The sequence below is a fragment of the Xenopus laevis genome, chromosome 2L (assembly GCF_017654675.1).
Source record: "Xenopus laevis strain J_2021 chromosome 2L, Xenopus_laevis_v10.1, whole genome shotgun sequence".
Classification (NCBI taxonomy): domain Eukaryota; kingdom Metazoa; phylum Chordata; class Amphibia; order Anura; family Pipidae; genus Xenopus; species Xenopus laevis.
Window position 1 is genome coordinate 87,645,957 of NC_054373.1, and position 22,766 is coordinate 87,668,722.

A 22,766-nucleotide genomic window follows, 5' to 3' on the forward strand; every position below is an offset into this window, starting at 1 on the left:
TAACATAGTAGCCAGAACTATGCTTTGCAGCTCTCTTGGTTTCCAGTGATTGGTTATCAGACAGTAACCAATCAGTGACTTGAGGGGGGCCACATGGATCATAACTGTTGCTTTTGAATCTGAGCTGAATGCTGAGGATCAATTGCAAACTCACTGAACAGTTATGTCCCATGTGGCTCCCCCTTAAACTCATTGACTAACTCAGAGTTAGAGAGCTGAAAAGCAGTTGTTGTGTTATGTTATGTTACACATCCAATCACTCTAACCTTTATGCATTACATTTTTGGCTAACTAACTATATTAGAAACATCTTTTTATTTTGCACAGCCTATTTGCCCAGTTTTTGTTTTTACACTGAACTGTTCCTTTAAATTGAGTTTGTATGTAAGTTGAATTATATACATTTACTTAATAAATGCAACCAGACAGATGTTTGTCTTAAGATAGTATTTATTTTTTACTCTCTGTGCATATGTTTTTTTACTTTTCTGTGCTCTTCAGTAGACAACACATGCCAGAGGGTATTGGGACAGGTAGTTTATTAAAGCTAAATGCTAATAAAGGCCAAGCAAACCATGGTATATTACTGTAATAGTCTCTGTATGTATGTTGAGTGTATGTAACTCAAAAACACCCAGTGTATAATGGGGACGCACCAAATTACTTCCAGGATCATTTGCAAAGTACAATTTTGGACACAAGACACTATGGAGGTTATTTACTAAACTTTGATTTTTTTCTGGTCAAGGTTTTTTTGGGCAAAAAATTTTACACGAAGAAAAACTCAAATTTTATGAGATTTATCAAAACTCCAAGCTGCATAATAAGTCAGAATCTGAAAATTTGCCATCTCTGTCATCCCTTTTACAGTTTAAAGATATTGTGATCTGCGCAGGTTTTCACTTGATTTTATCGAGTTTTTTTCTCGGCCTGACTTTCTCTAGCTATTTAATTAAAGAATAAGATAAAATTGTGGATGAGAGTTTGGTCCAGCTTGGTTTAATAAAAATGAGATAAATTTTAATTTTAATAAATAACCCCCTATGGTTTTTAACACACAATTTAAGGGTGTAAGGGTAATTTGAACATAACTGCATGTGAGATTCGCCTGATGCAATTGTGTCTGATGCATCAAAATGCATGCAATTGTGCTTCTGCTGTAACTTGATTCAAATACAAAGGCAGTGCATCTACATCTGTGTGTGACTCTTTAGGTGCAACTATTGACACAGGGTGCTGTGAGATCCCTGGCGCTACTGCTACCTTTGAGGTGGCAGAAGCTCCAAAGTTCCCCAGCTCACACTAGTGCATAATTTGCATCAGGAAGTGGAATGGGCATGGGGCAACTATGCTGTACATCAAGGAGCAGCTTTGGACACTATTTTTGCACAACTGTGACTGCAATTGCAGCAGTGAATGATAGCAAGACCTCAACCAAAAGAACTTAACTCTAGAGCTATAGGCCTATCAAAGAGCAACTAGCTTCCACTTTAATGAATAAGGCAGTACTGTCCATACATCCAGTAAAAAAAAAACAAATTGAGAAATATCAGCAATTATTTATGAAAGACAACAATTCCTGTCTCTGTTTAGTTCAAATGTTTCAAGGCATGACAATAACATATAACTGCTCATGGGAGATACAATTTTTCTTTTTCTATGCACACCAGTATTTGATTATATTTTACCAGTAGCTAAATGTGTGCATCTCTTTGCAGCTTGTCCACCCGGCTTTTACAAGATGTCCAGTAGACTCCAGCATTGTGTCCCCTGTCCTCAGTACAGCTACACTAACCAAGAGTCATCCACTGTCTGCACCTGTGAAAGAAACTACTTTCGGTCACCCCTGGACTCTCCCTCCACTTCATGTACACGTAAGTTTCATCATATTCTTATACCAAAGTCTTCTATGGTTTGTTAACTTTTAAAGATAACTTTTAAAACTGCTATTTTATATACTAAAGACTGCCTGACTTGAATAAGGCACATACATGACAGGCTTAATTAGCCAATGATCGGACAGAGCTTTATTTTTTACCTGTCACCAACCATGCAATGGTGGCTCAAGGAAACAGACATAAAAGGACAATATTTACTGCTATGTATATGCCAATTTGCTAAGATTTTTTAATAGGTAACTTATTAGTGTATAAATCTAGTGGTTATATATTCCTTCTGAAAATAAGGCTCTCCTTTAAAGCTTTGAATTCAGATTGTGATGAGTTTTCGTTTTTCTATTTATTATATCTGTAAACAAAATCTGTATGCATTGCTACTTAAATTAGTAGGCTTATACAAGCATTACACAAGATTATACAAAAATCTGAAAAAATAATAATACATTATCAATTTTACTGAGGGAGGTTTGTTGATATTTCGTACAATTTTGTATTACATACACTAACAAAGTACTCTGTAGCGATTTTCATGTTCCTTGTAAGCTGAAGTGTAAACAAACAACTAGGGTTAGTTTTAAAAAAAAATGCATGGGATAATGATGAAAATGTGCATGCCAATGTGAATGGAAGGAGAAAAATGTATTAGAAAGGAAGAAACTGCTATCTGAAAAAGTATATTGATACTTTAATATTTTATTTATTCATTATATTAATATGGTTGCTATATAATATTATAATATAAAGTATGTACTGTATCTATGCGCTTGGTTCAGATATTTGAAACATGAACTGTAATTTCTACTTATAGGGACTAATAGGTTATCAACTGTTTGAACATTGATTTTCTTGATTTCAAATTTGATTTTAAACAGGCCCAGTCCTATTACTAGTGTAGATTTCATATATTTAAGTATTCCATTTATGATGTACACACTGCACTAGCACAAGCACATCAAGTGAATATATGGGAGTGGACCCAAATAGTGATGGGCGAATTTATTCGCTAGGCCACCGGCGAATAAATTTGCAAAACGGCCGCGAAAATTTGCCGGCACTCCGGCGTCCGTTTTGTGGACGCTAACGCATTTTCGCAAAAAAAACGGACACCCGTGTCAAAAACGGACGCCGGCGTCAAAAACTAGACGCCGGCGCAGTTTTGCAAATTCGCCCATCACTAGACCCGAAGAGATGCTATGTCATTTTACAGTGTGAGGCCTATTGAAAAAGTGTTGTTTGGTACTTCAGCTGACAGCTTCTAATTATGTTGTCAACATTTTCTATTCTTTTTCTTTTTTCTAAAATGTATTTACAATAATTTAATCTCCTCTAGTTCTAATATGGAGTATCTGGTGTTCTGTTTCTTTTCTTCTTCTTTCTTTTCTGTCTGAAAGGGGGTAAATAAAAATGTTGCTGATAGAGACTACTAGTTACTAGAGACATTTATTCTGATATGTTAAACAAATCACATCACAAACAAAAGGCCAGATAGCACTTATGTGTGATGCCTGAGAGGCAAATTGAAAGAGCGATTTATATAGTGTTGGCACTCTAAAAGTTGGCAATAGAATCAGGATCTGTCAGAAGTCATGATGATCCATGAATGATTACTTCATGCATTAAAGGTTTACAGATGGAATTTTTAACATATATGTTGGAATTGGTCACCACACTGATGGTGGGTCTCCATTAACCCTCATCACACAAAATAAAATACTTATTACAGTGAAGTGCAAAAGCTCTCTTAGGTAATGCTACAAAGTTCAGTCTCACCAGTTGTATGAATATTCTATGATCTTGTTATAAGTAAATTAATATTTTAAGATATAACTGAACTTTTTACTCATCTAGTTACATCAAAAACTTGAGTCCCAAATCAGCATTGCTCCCACTTCTGCAAGACACAGCAAGTCCTTTCCAACCTCAAAGGACTTAATTTCCAAATTTGTGTCAGTGGATAGGGATGTAGCGAACCGCCGATAATGTGTTCGCGAACGCCGTTCGCGAACACCGGCAAAAAATGCGGACAGTTCGCGAACAGTTCGCGAACTTCGAACATCCGAAAATCGTTCGATTCGAACGATCGAAGGATTTTAATCGTTCGAATCGAACGATCGAAGCCATTCGATCGAATGATTTCATTCAATCCAATGGCTTCGATCGTTCGATTCGAACGAAAATCCTTCGATTTTAGCGATCGAATGGTCGAATGGTCGAACGATTTTGACGCGAACGCCTATTGGCGAACGTCGCGCGACGTTCGCGAACTTGCGGCGGACGCGAACAGCCGATGTTCGCGCGAACAAGTTCGCCGGCGAACAGTCCGCGACATCCCTATCAGTGGAAAGCTCAAGGTTTGAGCCTCATGGGGAAAACAAGATAAAAAATAATATATAGTATAGCATTCACACCCTGTGCCACAAACACTCTCATACAATGTCAAAATAAAGAATCCCTAATCCAATTTAAAGAACCCAAAATTCAAATTTAGTAAATAACCCCCCTAGTATCTATTGCTGTTTTCTGTATATCACAACAGGGAAGATATTGTGCTTTGATCTGGAGAAATGTTCCCACAATAAAAAAAAATAACTTTGAAAAGAGAGCTTAACTGGTTCTAAACCAATGTTTGGATTATGAAGCTGATTCTGAAATATAATTAGGATTTTATATAGGGATTACAATGATTTATCTGCAAATGTAAAGCTGAATAACCAATCATTTGCATTGTCTCCCTTTTAGGACCACCATCAGCTCCAAGAGATTTGGTTTACAGCATGAAGCAAACAACATTGATTCTGGAATGGAATGTTCCGGTGGACACGGGAGGGAGGGGCGATATTACCTATAATGTCTTCTGTGACAAATGTTCTGTGGCCTTTCAGCAGTGTGAGGCCTGTGGCAGCAGTGTGGGCTTTGTGCCTCAGCAAACTGGATTAGTCGATCGAACTGTTACCTTGGTGAATTTATTGCCACATGTTAACTACACTATTCGGGTGGAGTCTGTGAATGGAGTATCTGATTTTAGCCTGTATTCCAACGAGTTTGCTGAAATGAACGTATCGACCGGCAATGCAGGTATTGTAACTTTTGTGTCATTGTTTGCCATTTTCCACTTTTATTTAATATTAACAAAAAAGATTTTCCTATGGGATTGATGGTTATTAGTTAATATTATAGGCAAATTAGCTATATTATATAATTATAGTCCTAGAACTTAATATACTGTAGCTGAGTGGTGCAAGTTCTGGAAGTCTAAGAGGCACAAAACAGAACAGAATGGGCCTTTGTTCTATGAGGCACAAGGAAGACAACGGATTGCACACCTCCCTCCCATAAGTCACCACTCCAGTTCTCAGAACATGCAGGGGCTGCCAGAGCCACCAACACATACAGATACACCTCTATGCACTCTGTACTGCAGGAGCCAAGAAGCAACTTCAAAAGTATTGCACTCAACAGGTCTTGAAAATAGCTGTATTAGTAGTCCCCTACCACCACCATGATGAAGGTGGACATTTTTGTCTGTGTGGTAAACACTGTTACCTGAGTCAATTTATGTTTAATGGTTACAGCTTTAATGACACATTAAGGGCTAAATTTCCAGTAATAATGAGTTAAAGATCCTACAACTACCTGTTTGGCATCTCTAGGGTCCCTTTGGCATGTTGTCAGTAGCTCAGCTAACTAGTAGCAAACAAATCACCTGCTAATGTTTATAACAATGTTTACATTTATGACCAGTACCTCAGTGCCGGACTGGGCCCAGACGTGCTCCCTCGTGCTTTCCCATAAAAAAATAAACCTGCCCGTCTGTGTTAGCGCATGCACACTTAGGGCCCCGTTGGCGCATACATGCTTATTGTGCCGTGTTGGCGCATATATGCTCAGCAGGCCACATGGACGCATGTGCATTTAGCGCGCCGGGCCTGCACATGCACACGCAGCACATGCCGGCCCAGGTAATCAGAGATCGGTAGGGGGCCCCCAGGGACTGCCAGGAAGGCCATTTGTTTGAAGCCCCAATGGGCCCCCGAGGCTCCAGTCCGACCCTGACTGACCTCATCTAAAAACAAATGCTCTGCTACAAATTTATTGTTATTGCTATTATTACTTATCTTCCTATTCATATTCCAGTCTCTTATTCAAATCAGTGTATTGGTAAGGTAATTTGGGCACTAGCAGCTGAATTGCTGTAATGCAAACTTTACAGCTGCTGAATAAAAAGCTAAATAAAGCAAAAACCAAAACCAATAAAAAATAAAAAACAATTGTAAATTGTCTTAGAATATCACACTCAATGTTCCCTGTAAGCCATGCGATCATACGCTCACACAAATAATGAGGCCAGCGCACACAACAAATTGTGTTGGACACAAAGAATTGTATGTGAAAGCACAACATTTTACATTTATTCTGACCTGCATATGCAGTTTTTAAAAATGAGCACACAAGTTTAAAATGTGTGCACGAGATAATTTTTTTGCACACATAGCTGAGAAGGAATTAGAGGCAACATTGCCACTCACTACATGATACTAAAAGTTAACTCAAAAGTGAACCACTCCTTTAAACATCTAAGAAGCTTCATTACCCCCAGGTTCTAAAAAGGGTATGTTTCTCCTCAGTATCTCATTTAAGCATGGTTCAACAAGAGCATCCCCACCCAGAAAGAATTAATTTCCACTTTAAGATGCATTGATATAGTAACAGTTAAATCCATATTGGCACTCTGCAGATACCATAATAAAACACATGAAAACTCCTGCTGATTTAAGTGGAAATTCCCATGTTCCCTAATCAGCAGTGTAATGAATAAACCCTTTAGTGAATGGGAATTTGAGGGAAGCAGTGTAAGTTAAGCATAGTGCTTCAAACTGATTAATAGCATGGAATACAGACATTTATCTTGCCGTCTATTTTAAATAATTGTCAGTACAGTTACAAGTTATGCAGCAATGGAGGCCTTTGTGCAGTTTTCTCCTTACATAAAAATTCCTTGTAGACAAATGAAATTTGACATTTTACGTAATCCCACAGCTCCCTCTTCTTAAACAAATTTACATCTAAATAACAAAAAATGCAGAGTTTATTGGTAGTGAAAATGATGTTGATAAATCTGTTTTACCCAACACTTAGAACTGATTATTTGAAGTCTTGATCAGTGCGCTCTCTTCCCAATATATATTTATCAAGTTTTCATCATATCTTTTTTAAATATTTTACACTGCATTGAACATGTTCTTGGATATATTTACAGTGCTTGAATTGGGGCGGGATGGCATGCCGTTACTTTTTTTAAATGGCTGATTTCCATCCCCTCAGGCGGGATGGAACGAATTATAATACCGGAGCTATAAGGGGACCGTGTTTTTTTAAAACTTCAATTTGTTTTTGCGCTGTAATTGTAAGATTGTCCTGTTCTGTACAGTTCCGTGAGGGTGCCAAATATAGTGAATAAAGTACCCCCTCTTGTAAAATATAAGGATATTATTAGTTACCGAGGAGTTTCATGACCATATAAAAACACGAGGCCGAAGGCCGAGTGTTTTTATACAGGTCATGGAACTCCGAGGTAACTTCTAATATCCTCATATTTTACAACTGGGGGTACTTTATTTATTATAATACACAAATTTTAGTGAGTCATGTGACAGAAATGACATCACTACTCACCGTTTATAACTGATGACATCACTACTCACCGTTTATAAGGATATAATTTACAGGATATTCATGGCTTTTGTGTATTATAAGACGATATTGCCCGGGCAGGCCCTAGAAATTGACAAACCAGCTGGCTGCGCACTGCACGCACCAGCCAGTCAGCGCGAGTGTTGCCGGGGGAGCGTGCGACGTGTGGGAGTTAGACGATGAGAGCGCGCCCAGTGGGGATGTGGGTGGGGGCGTGCATAGAGTCGCCGCTCCGGTATATGCAGCTACCGGTGAGTACACGAGTCTGTGTTACAACTTCCTATTGACAAACGGCCACTGAATGTTTGTGTGCGGAAGCGGGCAGAGTTGTTGTGTGGGCTTGTCACAACGGGAACAAGGCACTTTGTTTCTCCTGTGTGTGCTGTGATGTTGCAGGAGCTCAGCTGGGATGGGCGTGATTGGTGTGAGCGTGTGTGCAACATCCTGCCAATGTGACATGCTTGCTGCGTGTGTAGAATGTGTATGTGTGTGTATATAGTGTGTGTATGTATGTGTGTGTGTGGGGGTATGTGTGTGTGTGTATAGTGTGTGTGTGTGTGTGTGTGTATATAGCGTGTGTGTGTATAGTGTGTGTGTGGTTATGTGTGTGTGTGTGTGTGTAGTGCGTGTATAGTGTGCGTGTATAGTGTGCGTGTATAGTGTGCGTGTATAGTGTGCGTGTATAGTGTGTGTGTGTGTATAATGTGTATGTCTGTGTGTGTATAGTGTGTATATGTGTGTATAGTGTGTGTGTGTGTATAATGTGTATGTATAGTGTGTGTGTGTATAGTGTGTGTGTATGTGTGTGTATAGTGTGCGTGTATAGTGTGTGTGTATAGTGTGTGTATAATGTGTATGATGTGTGTGTGTATAGTGTGTGTGTTTAGTGTGTGTGTGTGTGTGTGTGTGTGTGTGTATGGCCACCAGCCTGCCGGGTCTCCACATTGGCCAGTTTGTCTGTGTGTCCAGTGTTCCAGTCTCTTCCTATTGCAATCGCCTGTAAAAGTATGTGGGCTAGTGAATTGTTTTGAAGAAAACAGGAACCTGCCAGGCAAAACAGGCTTCGTGACCTGGTATCCGTGTAGTTGCCTGACAAGTAGCTTTATGTGGGACTGCACAGGAGAGACTGACCCACTGGCCCCTGTGTGGTCGGTCCTCATAGAGCATCAGTCATGAGTGAGAACCAGTATTCTGGAGTCAGTATTCTGTTGCGAATGTGCAACATTTTCACATGTTTAAATAACCAGATCTCCTGTTGCTGGCTCAGTTGTGCATTTTTTGTATAATGGCAATGCTTGAGACACTTAAGGGGCAAAACTATTTTTTTCAGGACAACCAAGCCTTTCACAAACTGCTGGTATATTTTGTGTGATTCCACTTTACAAGCTTCTAAATGCATATACTGTATATACATTTCATTTGAAGCAACATAGGGGGTTCATCACAGTGAGGTTGTGGAATGCACTGCCGGGTGATGTTGTGATACTGATTCAGTTAATGACTATAAGAGGGACTTGGATGATTTCTTGGACAGACATAATATCAAAGGCTATTGTGATACTAAACTCTATAGTTAGTATAGGTATGGGTATATAGAATTTATGTAAAAGTAGGGAGGGGTGTGTGTATGGATGCTGGGTTTTCATTTGGAGGGGTTGAACTTGATGGACTTTGTCTTTTTTCAACCCGATTTAACTATGTAACTATTTAATTGTAAAAAATTAGGGTCATTCTATTTCTTGCAATATTAAAAAAATATTTTTCATAAACATGGAAATAGCAAAATAACTGGTGGGCGAGACTTATTTAAAAGTGGGTGTGACCTACAATTGCGGGTGTGGCCTACAATTGTGGGCGTGGTCTAATTATTTTTGCCGCCACGCTACGCGCGGCACATATACCATCCCTCCACCTTTTTCAACCCAATTCAAGCACTGTATATTTACTTGGCAGAAAACTTGCTTCATGAATTCCAGGGGGTGTTAATGTATAATAGAAAATGCTGATTAATCGCTGAGTATTAAAAAGGCACTTTAGAAAATTGCTGCATGAATATAGCCCTATATTTTTCTGTGGTCAAGTTAGAAAACGCTGTATCTAAGTTTTAGGGTAAATCTATCAAAGAGTGAAGTTCTGCCACTAGAGTGAAATTCCACAGCTCTCAATTCATTTCTATGGGATTTTGAAAGGCGTATTTATCAATGGGTGAAAGTGAAAGTTCACCCTTTGATAAATACGCCTAGAAAAATCCCATAGAAATGAATGGAGAGTGGCGGAATTTCACTTTAGTGGCGGAAATTCACTATTAACTTCACTCTTTGATAAATTTACCCCAAAGTGTCCATACATAGGTAGACTTAGGTTGGGCCTCTCTTATCCAAGACACTAGCCAAGTCACTAGTCATTGGACCAAATATTCTCGACTGACATCTGATGGAGACTCGAACAGCGTCGATCTGGAGGGCCTGGGGCTCGTGCCTCAGGTGCCCCTACACACCCATCTGAAACTCGGCCCCAGCAACAAATCCCCCCTCCACCCCAGCCACAATCCCCCTCAGGGCCCCTTGCATGTACCCTTTTATTCTCACGACTGCTGCCTGGGAGAGAGGTCAAGGACAGCAGCAATTGTTTTAAACAGGGAGTGGGGTCTGAGCAGGCCATTCTGTTTGTTGTAAGTCTTACAGTAAATGCAGTTAAATTCAATTCCATTTTGCTAAGCCCCCTTTGTAAATGAGCTGTTCAATCTGACCATCAAGCCTTGACACCTGAAAATAATTTAAAAAAATCAGGCTATGAACAGTATCTTTTTCAACTAATGGAAGCAGTCAAAATGACTGTGTGATATAAGCCTCAAGACTTATGCTACACAAAAAGTAGATGCTGAATGGATGGTAAATGGTAGATGGTAATTTTTTTTTGTGTGGTAAATGGTATATGATTTCCCCACAGGAAAAAAAGCAACATTTTAGCTAACGACAAATAGAAAGAATTAATCTCCCTGTATGAAATAACCCTAAACCCAAGCTTTTTTATTACATCTGTATGTGTCCACAGGAAATATTCTCAGAATGTATTATTATTTTCTTGAAGCACAAGCCCTCAACTACAGTTTTTTTTTTTTTTTTTACACATCTTTCCTATGGTAATGCATAATTGTCCTGTCATATCATTTCCCCCTGTATTAAGCACTATTTACAAAGGAAACATTTTTAGAGAATTGTGAAAGTTAAACTGCCTGATAATACATATCTTGGGTTATTTATAAGTAGAAATAACCTTGCATATTTTTGTCAATTGCAGCATATTCCTAACTGAACCATTTGGTTCACCTTATCTTATGTGTTACGTACTCTCTCTTGCTCTTTATCTAGGCTATTTCTCAGCCAGTTCTTGAATTAGTTATTGCTGTCTTTAACTTCATCTTCTTTGTGACAACATTCATTATTAGTTATGCCTCTTTTTCTGCACATGCATTCCCAGGAGTGCGTGTTCTCTGCTACTTTTTGTTCTACAAGGTCCCAAAGGAAGTATTTAAATAGAATAATAAAAAGTATTTTCTGAGTCTAACTGCAATTTTAGTTCAGATTAACACTCTGGATTTTACCTTAAATGGGACATAAACTTTCCGTAAGACTTTTTTTAAATCCTTTTACTGTAGCTCATCAAATAAATTATCCTGAGCTTAAAGGGCCAGTCACCTTTGTTTAACATTTATCCAATGAATAGGGCTTGTGATAAATATAATTTTTGCCTTTGGTTTTATTCATGAAAACTCTATATATATAAAAATCTATATATTTTGTTGAGCTTAATAGTGCAAACAGGGAGACTGAAGCAACTCCATGTTTGGACCTTGCAAGATAATTAAATTACATACAGTCCCCTCCCTTCACAATATTTTGTGCCTGTTTAGTTACCAGAAATCCATGCAGGTAGGATAGCGATGAGTGAATTTATTTTTGGTCAGTCATTGATTGGTGGGGATTCTGCTTTTCACCATCTGCAAATTGTCAAAAGCCAATGGAAAGAGGAAAAATGCCAATTGACTTTAATGCATTTGGAAAGCGAAAAAACGTCCATGGACTTCAATGCATTTGAAAAAAAAAAACATTTGGAGTGAGAAAAAATACCCATTAACCAATGTATTGTGCATGACTTCAATGTGTTTTGCAAATTTTCCAGAGAAGCGAAACAGGACAGATTTGCCTATCACTACAGTGGGATTATCTGTGCCCTGGGAATTGAATTGAAAATATAATTTGTTGTTCAAATTATGACATTGGATTGCTTTAATTCTACATGTTAATGGCCTTTCATATGAAGCTCTAATATATTTTCAACTAGATATCCAGTTTAAATCCTTTATAAGGAAAACTGGAGGACACGTAAAATAAAGCTTTGACTGGTCATTTTACTTGATTGATTTTTGATTGCTGTTTATAGACAATAAAATTGGATACACCTATTAAAAGTAGTCAGTTAATGTATTTATCTTTAATTATCTTGGTCAACTGTCACATCTGCTTAATGCATCTTGATTATTATTATTATTGCCATAAGATTTGCTGTAATTAAATCTTGGAAATTTATCAAAGGTTGAAGTTAAAAAAACTTCGAACTTCTAATTCAAAAAGATCAACCGAATGGTGGTCGAAGTGGGCCTACTTCGAATCAAGTTTTTTGAACTTCGACCTTCGATCTCCCTAACTCCCCCAATTGCCTGTTTGAGGCATTTGGTCCCCCATAGGCTAAAACAGCACTTCAGCAGCTTTTAGGTGGCAAATGGTCGAAGTCGAAGTTTTAAAGATACAGTACATAATAACTTTCTATATTCGAATTTCTAAAGTTTTTTTCAACTTCGAATCGAAGTTGGACTATTCGATGGTCGAAGTCCCCAAAAATTACTTCGATATATGAAGTTTTTAACTTCGAACCTTCACTTCGACCTTTGATAAATCTGCCCCTTACAGTATTTTAGCTTGAGTTAAGTATCTCCTCATAGACTGCTGCCTTTTTTCCTGTTTAGATTGTCTTTTGGTGTTTAATATTTATTTCCTGAAGATATGCTCAGTGCTACATGATACCACCCAATTGAGGTAATTTAGTAGAAGTTATAGTTTGAATTCATTTGAAAACAAGTGTTTTCTTTAACCACATGGGCCCTTTCAGGCAGACAACAGAACATCTCAATATACTCTCAAATTATAATAGGTACAGAGAGTAGCAAATTTGGAATTCAATTTAGCTAACTTGTCACATATAAAGGTTGTAAGACTTATTTGGTAATAAGTAGTGATGGGCGAATTTGTCCCATTTCGCCACAATTTATTTTTCTTTGCAGCAAATTTATTCTCCAGCAGCAAAACACACAAATTTGCAGAAAATTCACGCCTGCCAAATAAATTCGCCCAACATTAGTAATAAGCACAAAGTACAAAGCACTAGTTTGAATACGCACTAGTTTTAATATGCAGATATGGTAGTCAGTTGTGGCTATTGACACAACTGTTGGGTTACCTTGGAATAACTGCTGAGTGCTGATAAAATTCAAGATTCTGGTCCTTCCAGACTGTGTTAACTTGCATGTAATTCATCAGATGAACCTAAAGAGGCTCATTTACACTGGGATTCTAATGGCACTGCAATGGAGAAAGCTATACTAAACCAAAGGGATATTATTACAATCAAAGTTATTAGAAACCAACACAAAGATCCCACTGCTATGCTCAAAATGCCATTCATTTGGGAGAAGGGTGTAATAGTGTATGCCACATCCTAGTTAGAGCTATTGTAAATTGCATTTAATTGTATGCATGTGATGTAAATCCTTTCCAATATTCCTGGCTGTTTCTTGTACACCTATAGGATTCCAGGTTCTAAGCATTCTGGATTTAGATCTTATAATGGTATTACTATTATAATTAGGTCTGTATGAGACAAGGTATTTTCTATGAATAAAAAGAAAAGTGCAATAATCTCCTGGTGTTTCTGATGTTGATAGGTGAAAAGTAGTTGTGTTGCCAAAGATTAGTGATGCGCGAATTTGCCCAGTTTGTCGCCAGAGAATAAATTTGCGTATTTGCCACGAAAATTTGCTGGCGCCAGTAAACGGACACCCATTGACTTTAATGGGTACCGGCTTCAACTTTAACACTGCGCACATTTTGGTGCCGGCTAATTGTCGCTGTCGTCAAAATTACCGTTTTGCGAATTTTTCGCCAGTTTCACAAATTTCACGGAAATTTGTGTAATTTGTGGCAAAGCGAAATGGGACAAATTTGCCCATCACTGCCAAAGATCAGTTGAACTGTGTAACACAAGTAAACTTGCAATTTGATTTAAGTGCCTTTATTATTGGTAGCAGAGCCCTGTTGCTCACTTTTGAAAATTGATTTTTGTAGTTTACTTATGTTGTCTATAAGACAGAGCTATATTGCTGAAGTAGAACTGCCAGTGGCTGTTAGCATCTAGGTAAACCCGTTATCCAGAAATCTCCAAATTACAAAGGCCGTCTCCCATAGACTACATTTTATCCAAATAATCCACATTTTTAAAAATGATTTCCTTTTTCTCTGTAATAATAGTACCTTATACTTGATACCAACTAAGATATAATTAACCCTTATTGGAAAAAACAGCTTGTTGGGTTTATTTAATGTTTATATGATTTTTTAGTAGACAGAGTATTGTGATCGAAATTACAGAAAGATCTGGAAAACCCTAGGTCCCGAGCTGCATAACAGGTCCCATACCTGTACATACCCCTTGATTTTCTTTTCTGACATATCAATTCCAAATGTAATACCTAATAATTATATAGTTTCGCCTTCCACAGATCTAGGCTCATTTCATATTTGCTCAGGCATATTATTTTAAGGGCAGAGACACATGTTTATATTTTGGGAGATAAGTTGCCCAGCGACAATTCTACTCTTCTTTGGGGCGACTAATCTCCCCGAACTGCCTCCCGCCGGCTAGAATGTAAATCGCAGATGGGATGGCAATTGGTGCACTTCGTTTTTCAAAGTCGCCCGAAGTTGCCTCACAAAGAAACTTCATGGGACTTCGGAAAACGAATCACTCCGAATGCCCTCCCGCTGGCGATTTAAATTCCAGCTGGCGGGATGCAGTTTGGGAAGATTAGTCGCCCCGAAGAAGAGGAGATTTGTCGCTGGGCGACTAATCTTCCCGAATCTAAGTGTGTCCCTGCCCTAAAGTAAATAAAACACATACATTAGAAACTTAATTAAGTGCAATCTCGAACAGAAATAATAAGACTCGTGTCAGCTGTTCATGGTAAATCTAGTAACATGTGCAGAACATTTTTTTAACATTAACACTTGCCTTAGAAAACAGTCCCTGATGGATCAAGATGCACAGAGAAGTAATCAGAAGCTATAATGCCTCGTTTGTTCCATATTTGATCGCGACAGATGGAAGTCACTTGAAAAACAGAATAACATCTGATGCAGTCGAATTTTTTTTCACAACACTTTGAAAAGTTCAGATTTGCTAACACAAAGATTAGCTTGTTTTATTCGTCTTGTTGATGCTTGTGCAAAGGGGCTTTGCTATTCATATCCTACATGGGTGTAAAAAAGAATAGGAATTGTATTGCTATAGATCACAATATTCCTTTACTGTATTCTCGCTTCAGTAATTTAGCTGTTTTTTTTTTTTAATTTGCAGTGTTTGCTTTAAGTTTCCCATTAAATACAATTAAAACTAAATACCAAGGGTTCAGAAGTTTCCAACTCAAAGCTGCATGTAGAGAGACAGATTGTTGAGAGGCAGATTAACTTAATTATTTCAGATATGGTACTGAATTTTAATTGATTACATGTTTAAAGTTTCTTATTTATGTGTGGTGAAGCTTATAATTGCGGTGAGCTCACATTTTAATAAATCTGCCCCAAAACACAAGGGCGTTGTGAGTTGTAAAATCCAACTACACCAGTAAATGAGCTTCAAATACAGGAACATTTATCATATTACATCAGGACAGTATTCACAGTTCATACATTTTCAGGTTCAACAGTCATCTTGGATAACTTTTACACAGGCAATTATATTCCCTAGTCCCTCTGGTGTCCCTTCCCACCCTCACCATCAGCCTCCAGTACCTTCCTAGGGGTCCAGTCAGCACTCACCCTTTTACATGGCTTAACCTTTGGTACCAGACTTGTCAGGTCTCTGCAGTGGGGCTTCAACACCTTTTACCAGTTTCTTTACAAATCCTATAGGGCTTTCCTATACCCTAACTGTCCTCTCCAATTGTCCTATCTCATCTCATGCTACTACAGTGTGCTATTACAAAAGCTAGGCCTTAAGATAGCTAAATTTCACACCTTTTCCTCTTGGAAATGGCTCTGCTGGTCAGGTGACTTCTTTTGTAAATCTTCTTCCCATGATGCACACTAAATTCCTCTCTCCACTCTCCACCTTTTATACCTCTGGCTTTCCTCATGTTTAATTGTTCCATTCCTTTCACCATTCCAGTTACATGTCTTTTCAGCTCATTAGTATCCTTCTTAAAGGCTGGGGCCCAAAATCGCACTGCATACTCAAGGTGAGAATTTACCAGGCAAAATTATACTTTCCTTACACAAGACAATACGTTATTTGCTTTAGTATCGACTGAGTTCTGCTGCCTAGAGTTGCACAGTTTGTTATCCACAAAAATCCCCAAACCCTTCTCAGTTAAACAGGCCCCCAACACACTACCAATTATGGTATAAATTTATGTTAAGTACACAACTTTGCATTAACATTAAGTCTCATTAGTCAAGGACAGACCACTGCAGTACTCCACTGGAGTGGGAAACATGTAAGCCCAATCCAGGGGGCACATTTACTAAGGGTCGAATATCGAGGGTTAATTAACCCTCTAATTCGACCCTCGAAGTTAAATCCTTCGAATTCGAATATCGAATTTGAAGGATTTTGGGCAAATACTTTGATCGATCAATCGAAGTAAAAATCGTTTGATCGAACGATTAAATTCTCGATCGAACGATTTTTCTTCAATCAGAAAAAGCTTAGAAAACTTATGGGGAAGGTCCCCATAGGCTAACATTGTAGCTCGGTAGGTTTAAAGTGGCGAAGTATGTAGTCAAAGTTTTTTTTAAAGAGACAGTCCTTCGACTATCGAATGGTCGAATAGTCGAGCGATTTTTAGTTCGAATCGTTCAAATCGAAGTCGAAGTCGTAGTCGAAGGTCAAAGTAGCCTATTCGATGGTCAAAGTACCCAAAAAAAGCCTTTGAAATTCGAAGTTTTTTTTACTTCGAATCCTTCACTCGAGCTTAATAAATCTGCCCCCAGGAGTGCAACACCATTAAAGACACACTTGACAATTTCAAACAGGACAATCCGATGGCAACTCCGATGGCAGAATCTGCGTTGAGGCGTAAGTATGGGGCATTTCCCCGGGGGGGTTCAGTTATCCTGGGGGAGGAAGGAGGGGGGTCTACCTGGGGTGGGGGTATGGGTTTTTTTTATACAGGGTTGAATTCTCCTTTAAAGACACGCTTGACATCCAGTAACAGGAAACAAAATTACAAGATACTCACATCCATTGTGTCACATACAGGTCCGTGCACATACACTTACAGGCTTACCAACCAGTTATCACACACATTTTCCTCCCCTAAATACCCTTTACACTTTGCCCCCCTCTAGTGGATGAGGTCTGAACTACAGTTAAACGCAAATTACACACGGTGGCCAATTTAACACATCACAATTATTACTTGGGTTTTAACTAAACATACTTTATATGAAACCAACATTTGCCATCACAAAATTTCACAGGCACATTCAACCTTGGTTACTGGGACCCCTTACAAATAAGCACTAGGGATGTAGCGAACTGCCGATTTGGTGTTCGCGAACGCCCTTCGCGAACACCGGCAAAAAATGCGAACGTTCGCGAACAGTTCGCGAACTTCGAACACCCGCTAAAATCGTTCGATCGAACGATCGAAGGATTTTAATCGTTCGATCGAACGATCGAAGGATTTTAATCGTTCGATCGAAGGATTTTCATTCGAATCGAACGATCGAAGCCATTCGATCGAATGCTTTTCATTGGATCGAATGCTTACAATCGTTCGAACGAATGGAAATCGTTCGATTTTTAGCGGTCGAAGGAATTCGAATGGTCGAACGATCGAACGCGAACTCAAACTGCGAACGTTCCCAAACGTTCGCGAACATACGGCGGACGCGAACGGTCGAAGTTCGCGCGAACTAGTTCGCGGGCGAACAGTTCGCTACATCCCTAATAAGCACCTCCAAAAAATCAGTCCTTAATGAGGACCATTATTTTTTTTTTAAATACTGTACAAAACACATAATTTAGATTACTGTGAATTCTGAACCACATTGTTTAGATATAGACCCTTTGCATTCACAATAATTTCACTATCTATCTGGTTTTAAAATACTGTAGGGCTGCTGGTGAAGTTCACATACAACCCTAAAAGTAATAAAACCAATATTATTTGCCTTGCATTTAACTGAGTGAGGTCCCTGTTTGAACAAAAAGTCCTTCATATATAATTTATTGGGGCTAAATCTTGCTGAAGGTGCTATATGCCACAGAGGTAATAGTGTTCGGAGTCAAAAGTTGTTGTCACTTATAAAGCTTAGCAAGACCTTCTGTAAGGTCCCAACTGCCCCCTGGAATGCCCCCCATCAGACTTTATTTGGGTTATTTATTATTATGTTTGTATTTTTTTCAAAATCTATTTTGTTTTTTGAAAAATGGTTTAAAAAATGCAGATTTTTGACATTTATTAAGTTAAAAAAACTTAAAGACTGTAATGTAAAACTTCAGCATCTAAAAGCTTGTGAGGTCATGTAGAAGCTGTCCTAACCAAACTAAACTGGCTAAACTATTCCATTTGAGTTTTTTTTTATAAAAATTCACTAAAAATGATAAAAACATGAATCTGAGGTATTGAAGTTTTTTTCCATGATTGTTAAAAAAATCTGAATATAAAAAACTTAAATGAATACAAACAAGGTAACATTTGTGTTTATTAAATTGTTCATGCAAAGTGGAAAAAAACTTCTACATTTGCACAAATCTGAATTTATATAAATAAGCATTTCAGGGGCTGATTTATGAATGTTTAAATTAACATTTTTACCAATTTTGTCATACAAATACTTACAAATTCAAATGGCAGTTTCTAAAACTCCAATCTTCAATATTTATAGTTATAAAAATGTTAAAAAAAATTTGAAAAGCTGCAATGTAAAACTTTGCCATCTAAAAACTTGCAAGTTCATGTAGAAGTCAATGAGAGTTGTAAATGATGAGTATAATATTAATTCAGTGAATTTGAGTTTTTCCCCCGCAGTTTTATTCAATATAATTTTTTAGATTAATTTTTTTAGAAAAAAAACTAAAATTATATTTTTTTTTCAATAATAATTTTTATTTGGTTTTAACAGATAACAAGTTACAATAACATAAGAAGTATGTTTTCGTTACAAGCATATAACATATATAACAGCATATAGGTTGTCATAATTTCACAGTACTTTCAGACATATTTTTGTTTCATCCAAGGTTCTATAAAGTAGTGTTACTGAAAGAGTGATCACTTAGTTATAAACCAGTCTGACAATGCAAGATTAATTAACTGTGAAACCGCATTCTAATTCTCCAAATACTTTTATTCAACCAACAATGCCACTGTTTATTAAATCTATCTGGGTTCCCCATACATTTTTGATAGAGACCTTCCATGTTTACTTGAGGGTTAAACCTCATGTATTTGTGGAACATGCAAACCTTTCCAATTTCTAACTATTTTATATCTAGCAGCTGTTAAAATATGCGAGGCTACCACATTACTTCCATATGGCAGAGATTCCAAACCCAAGTTTAAGGGGCAGAATTATAAAAGGTCGAGGTGAATTTTCGATTGAAAAAAATTCAAATTTCTAGCTATTTTTTGTGTACTTCGACTAGGGAATAGTCCATATTTGATTCGAATTTTACTGTCTCTTTAAAAATTTGACTTTGACCATTCACCATACAAAACCTGCTGAATTGCTGTTTTAGCCTATGGGGGACCTCCCAGAACCTATTTAGAGTCAATTGGGGAAATTTGAAAAATCCACGAATGCGGACCTATTCGATTGAAAACTGTTCTATTCGACCAAAAAAACTTCTACTTAATTTCGGTTGAACTTTTTGAATTAGAATTTTGATGTTTTTTTAATTTGAAATTCGACCCTTGATAAATATGCAGATTTATTTTATTAAGTTCAAATAGTAAATTTGAATTTATTTTGGTGTCAAAATTCACACATTCAAATTTAAAACTCCCAATTCTATAAGTAAATTAGAATGTGAGATTTATCACAACTTGACCATGGAAACAGTTATAATTCAAATGTTCACCACCTAAAACCTGCCGAATTAATTTACAAGTCAATGGCAGTGGTCTATTGATCCATTTCAATAAGTCAATAGCCTTCCTGAAATTCAAGTAAAATCAAGGAAAATTTGATTCGAGTTTCGTTCGTATTCAATTTGAATACTAAACTAATTTTTGTATCATTCCCATTTGATTGAATTTTAGACGTTCAAATTTTTTCATAAATAACCTCCCATTTGAGTTGTGAGTACAATAAAATTTATTAGATAAATAAATTCACATCAATTCAAATTTGACCTTTGATAAATCTGGACTGAATGTGTTCATTTGTAGAAACAGTGATTGGATCAGTTTAGATACTTCCTTCCAAAATATTTCTAGCTGTGGACATGTCCACCACATATGAAAACTGTCTGCTTTTTGTCCACATTTTGGCCACTATTTTTTCTAACTGAAGTGGAGTTAAATACCATTTTAAAAGAATGAAGATGGTAAGATGGTTAATACATTTTGTTGCCTTAGTGGGCGATTTCAAAGCTGCTTCCCGTTGATCTAGCGAGTAATCCTTGTTTAGGTATTTTTCCCATTTAAGTAAAACGATTACTTTGTGCTTCATTCAATAATTTATAACAAAGCAATATATAACCTTAAACTTACTATTGTCCGCATTAAAGTAAACTTGGAATATAATCTTTATATCCTTTTTCACTTTTAGAAAGGGATAGACTATGGGGCTGATTTATCAAGGGTCAAATTCGAAGTAAAAAAATTAAAAAAATGTAAAGCTATTTTTGTGTACTAAGAAATAGTCCAAATTTTATTTGAATCTGAAAAAAATTCGAAAATTCTATTCAAATTTTATCATGTACTATCTCTTTAAAACTTCGACCATTCGCCATCTAAAACCTTCCAAATTGCTGTTTTAGCCTATGGGCCCCCATAGGCTAAAACAGCAATTTGGAAGGTTTTAGAACTTATTTGGAGTCAATTGGTGGACTTTGAAAAATGTTTTTTTTTTAAAAAAAAAAATACTTCAAATTGAACGATCTAATACAGGCAATTCATCTGCAAAAAAAAACTTTTATAAATTATAAATTTCTGTTGGTCCTTTTTTATTAGAATTTTGAAGTTATGGGGAATAAAAAAAATCCCATTACTTTTGATAAATTTGACCCTTGATAAATCTGCCCCTAAATGTCTCAACTGCAAGTATAAAAACAAGTTGTGTTTATTAACATGAAATTTATCTCTAATTTGTTGAAATGACCATAGGCCACTTTCATCAGAGATGTCTCTTATTGTAATCATTCCTTTTGATTTCTACCCTACCAGTTCAAGTGTTGGAGCTAGTGCTTTATAGGCATTTCTCTAAAGTTATGTTTCCACCATTGTTTCTGTTTCATCATATCTCGCCAAATATAAAACAAATCGCTCATAGTTAATGCTAACGCCTGAATATTATTATCTAGTTGAATAGTTATAGCCCATAAAACATTGCTAACTGTAAAGCTATTTAATGTGACATTTTCAATTTCTAACCAAAGGTTTTGAGTGTAATTTTTTTCTACAATCCTTGCAAAATTCTAAAACCATTGCTTTCACACAAATTTGAATTTTTATAAATAGGCCTTCCCATCTATTAACCGCTAGTAATTGTTTTTGTTTGTTTTTTACCCTAGGAGAAAGAAGACATACAGGTACTGTATGGGATCCATTCTTTTAAATGCTGGGGAACTCTGTCCCTAATGTGATGTACTATACCTTTCTGCTACTAAAAAATATGTAAACCTTCAAAAAAAATGATGTTTTGCATTAACATGGATTCCTGCTAGCTTATTTAAAACCAAATACAAGAATACAAGTTCTGGCTTATGAAACACATAAAAAATTAGTTTTTGGAATAGGAATTTTGACTGGCACAGTGGTATTTTGGATAACACATCTTTATAATGAATCCCATACCTGTATGGCAGTCTTTACTGATATGAGTTTTAGTTTTGATTATTTGTCATGTAGATGTGCTGATTATTTTTTCTTGCGTTCTGTGTAAATGCCCTTTTTAAATCAAGTATCTATAGCCATGTAAATCCCTTTAGCTTTATTATGGTGGTTTTACCTTAACGCACATTTATTTCAGGGGAACAAAGAGGATTCAACTATATTTATCTTGCACAAACACAGGCCTCAACAGTCAGTCTGGTTATTAAAGAACATTAGCACAGCTTAAACTACTGAATCATTTTAAATAAAGTATAGTTTAATCTGTCCGTGAGGAATCATCTTTATGGTAGATCAGTTACATGATCATTAATTCAGATTTTTGTGAGTTTCCAAAAACTGAAATAAAAATTATAAAGATTAATTTTAAATCCCTAAGGAATTGATTGCACAGACAATTTAGTAGCAACAGCTTTGCAGCTACATATTCCAAGATTATTTAAAGCAATAGTTCACAGTAGCATACTAAATTTGGCTGCAACTTCATAGTTTCAAAGACTAGGTTGTGAAACATTCATTCTGCTATGTGAACCTGTGCAACATTAACTTTAGCCTGCCACCCCCAATACAACCAACCCCAAATACTACGATAAGTTTTTTGGAATGAAAAGGCATTGTTTATAACAATATAATTGAACCAACATGTGATAGCATATGATAACTTATGCATGCCCAACACTTTTACCACCTAACACCAAATACTCTCTCTCCTCCAGCCATGCCTGATTCCTGCAGAGTAGTTAACCTCATTCTGCCATATAATTCACTGTACCTGCCCCTCA

The 22,766-nt window shown here is 36.9% G+C and overlaps 1 protein-coding gene across 3 annotated transcripts in view; it reads left to right on the top strand.

The window, feature by feature from the left end:
- Positions 1 to 1,581: 1,581 nt before the first annotated feature.
- LOC108707501 (ephrin type-A receptor 7) overlaps positions 1,582 to 22,766 on the top strand; it is a 124,892-nt gene continuing 103,707 nt past the window's right edge. Inside the window, exons 1-3 of one of the 3 annotated variants that reach the window (XM_041582143.1) lie at positions 1,582 to 1,874; positions 4,638 to 4,973; positions 21,666 to 21,683. In XM_041582143.1, coding sequence (XP_041438077.1) covers positions 1,634 to 1,874; positions 4,638 to 4,973; positions 21,666 to 21,683 — 595 coding nt within the window. In that variant the 5' untranslated portion in view covers positions 1,582 to 1,633. The remainder of the gene's footprint in view (positions 1,875 to 4,637; positions 4,974 to 21,665; positions 21,684 to 22,766) is intronic. The other 2 variants (XM_041582144.1, XM_018245499.2) reach the window with 2 other exon arrangements.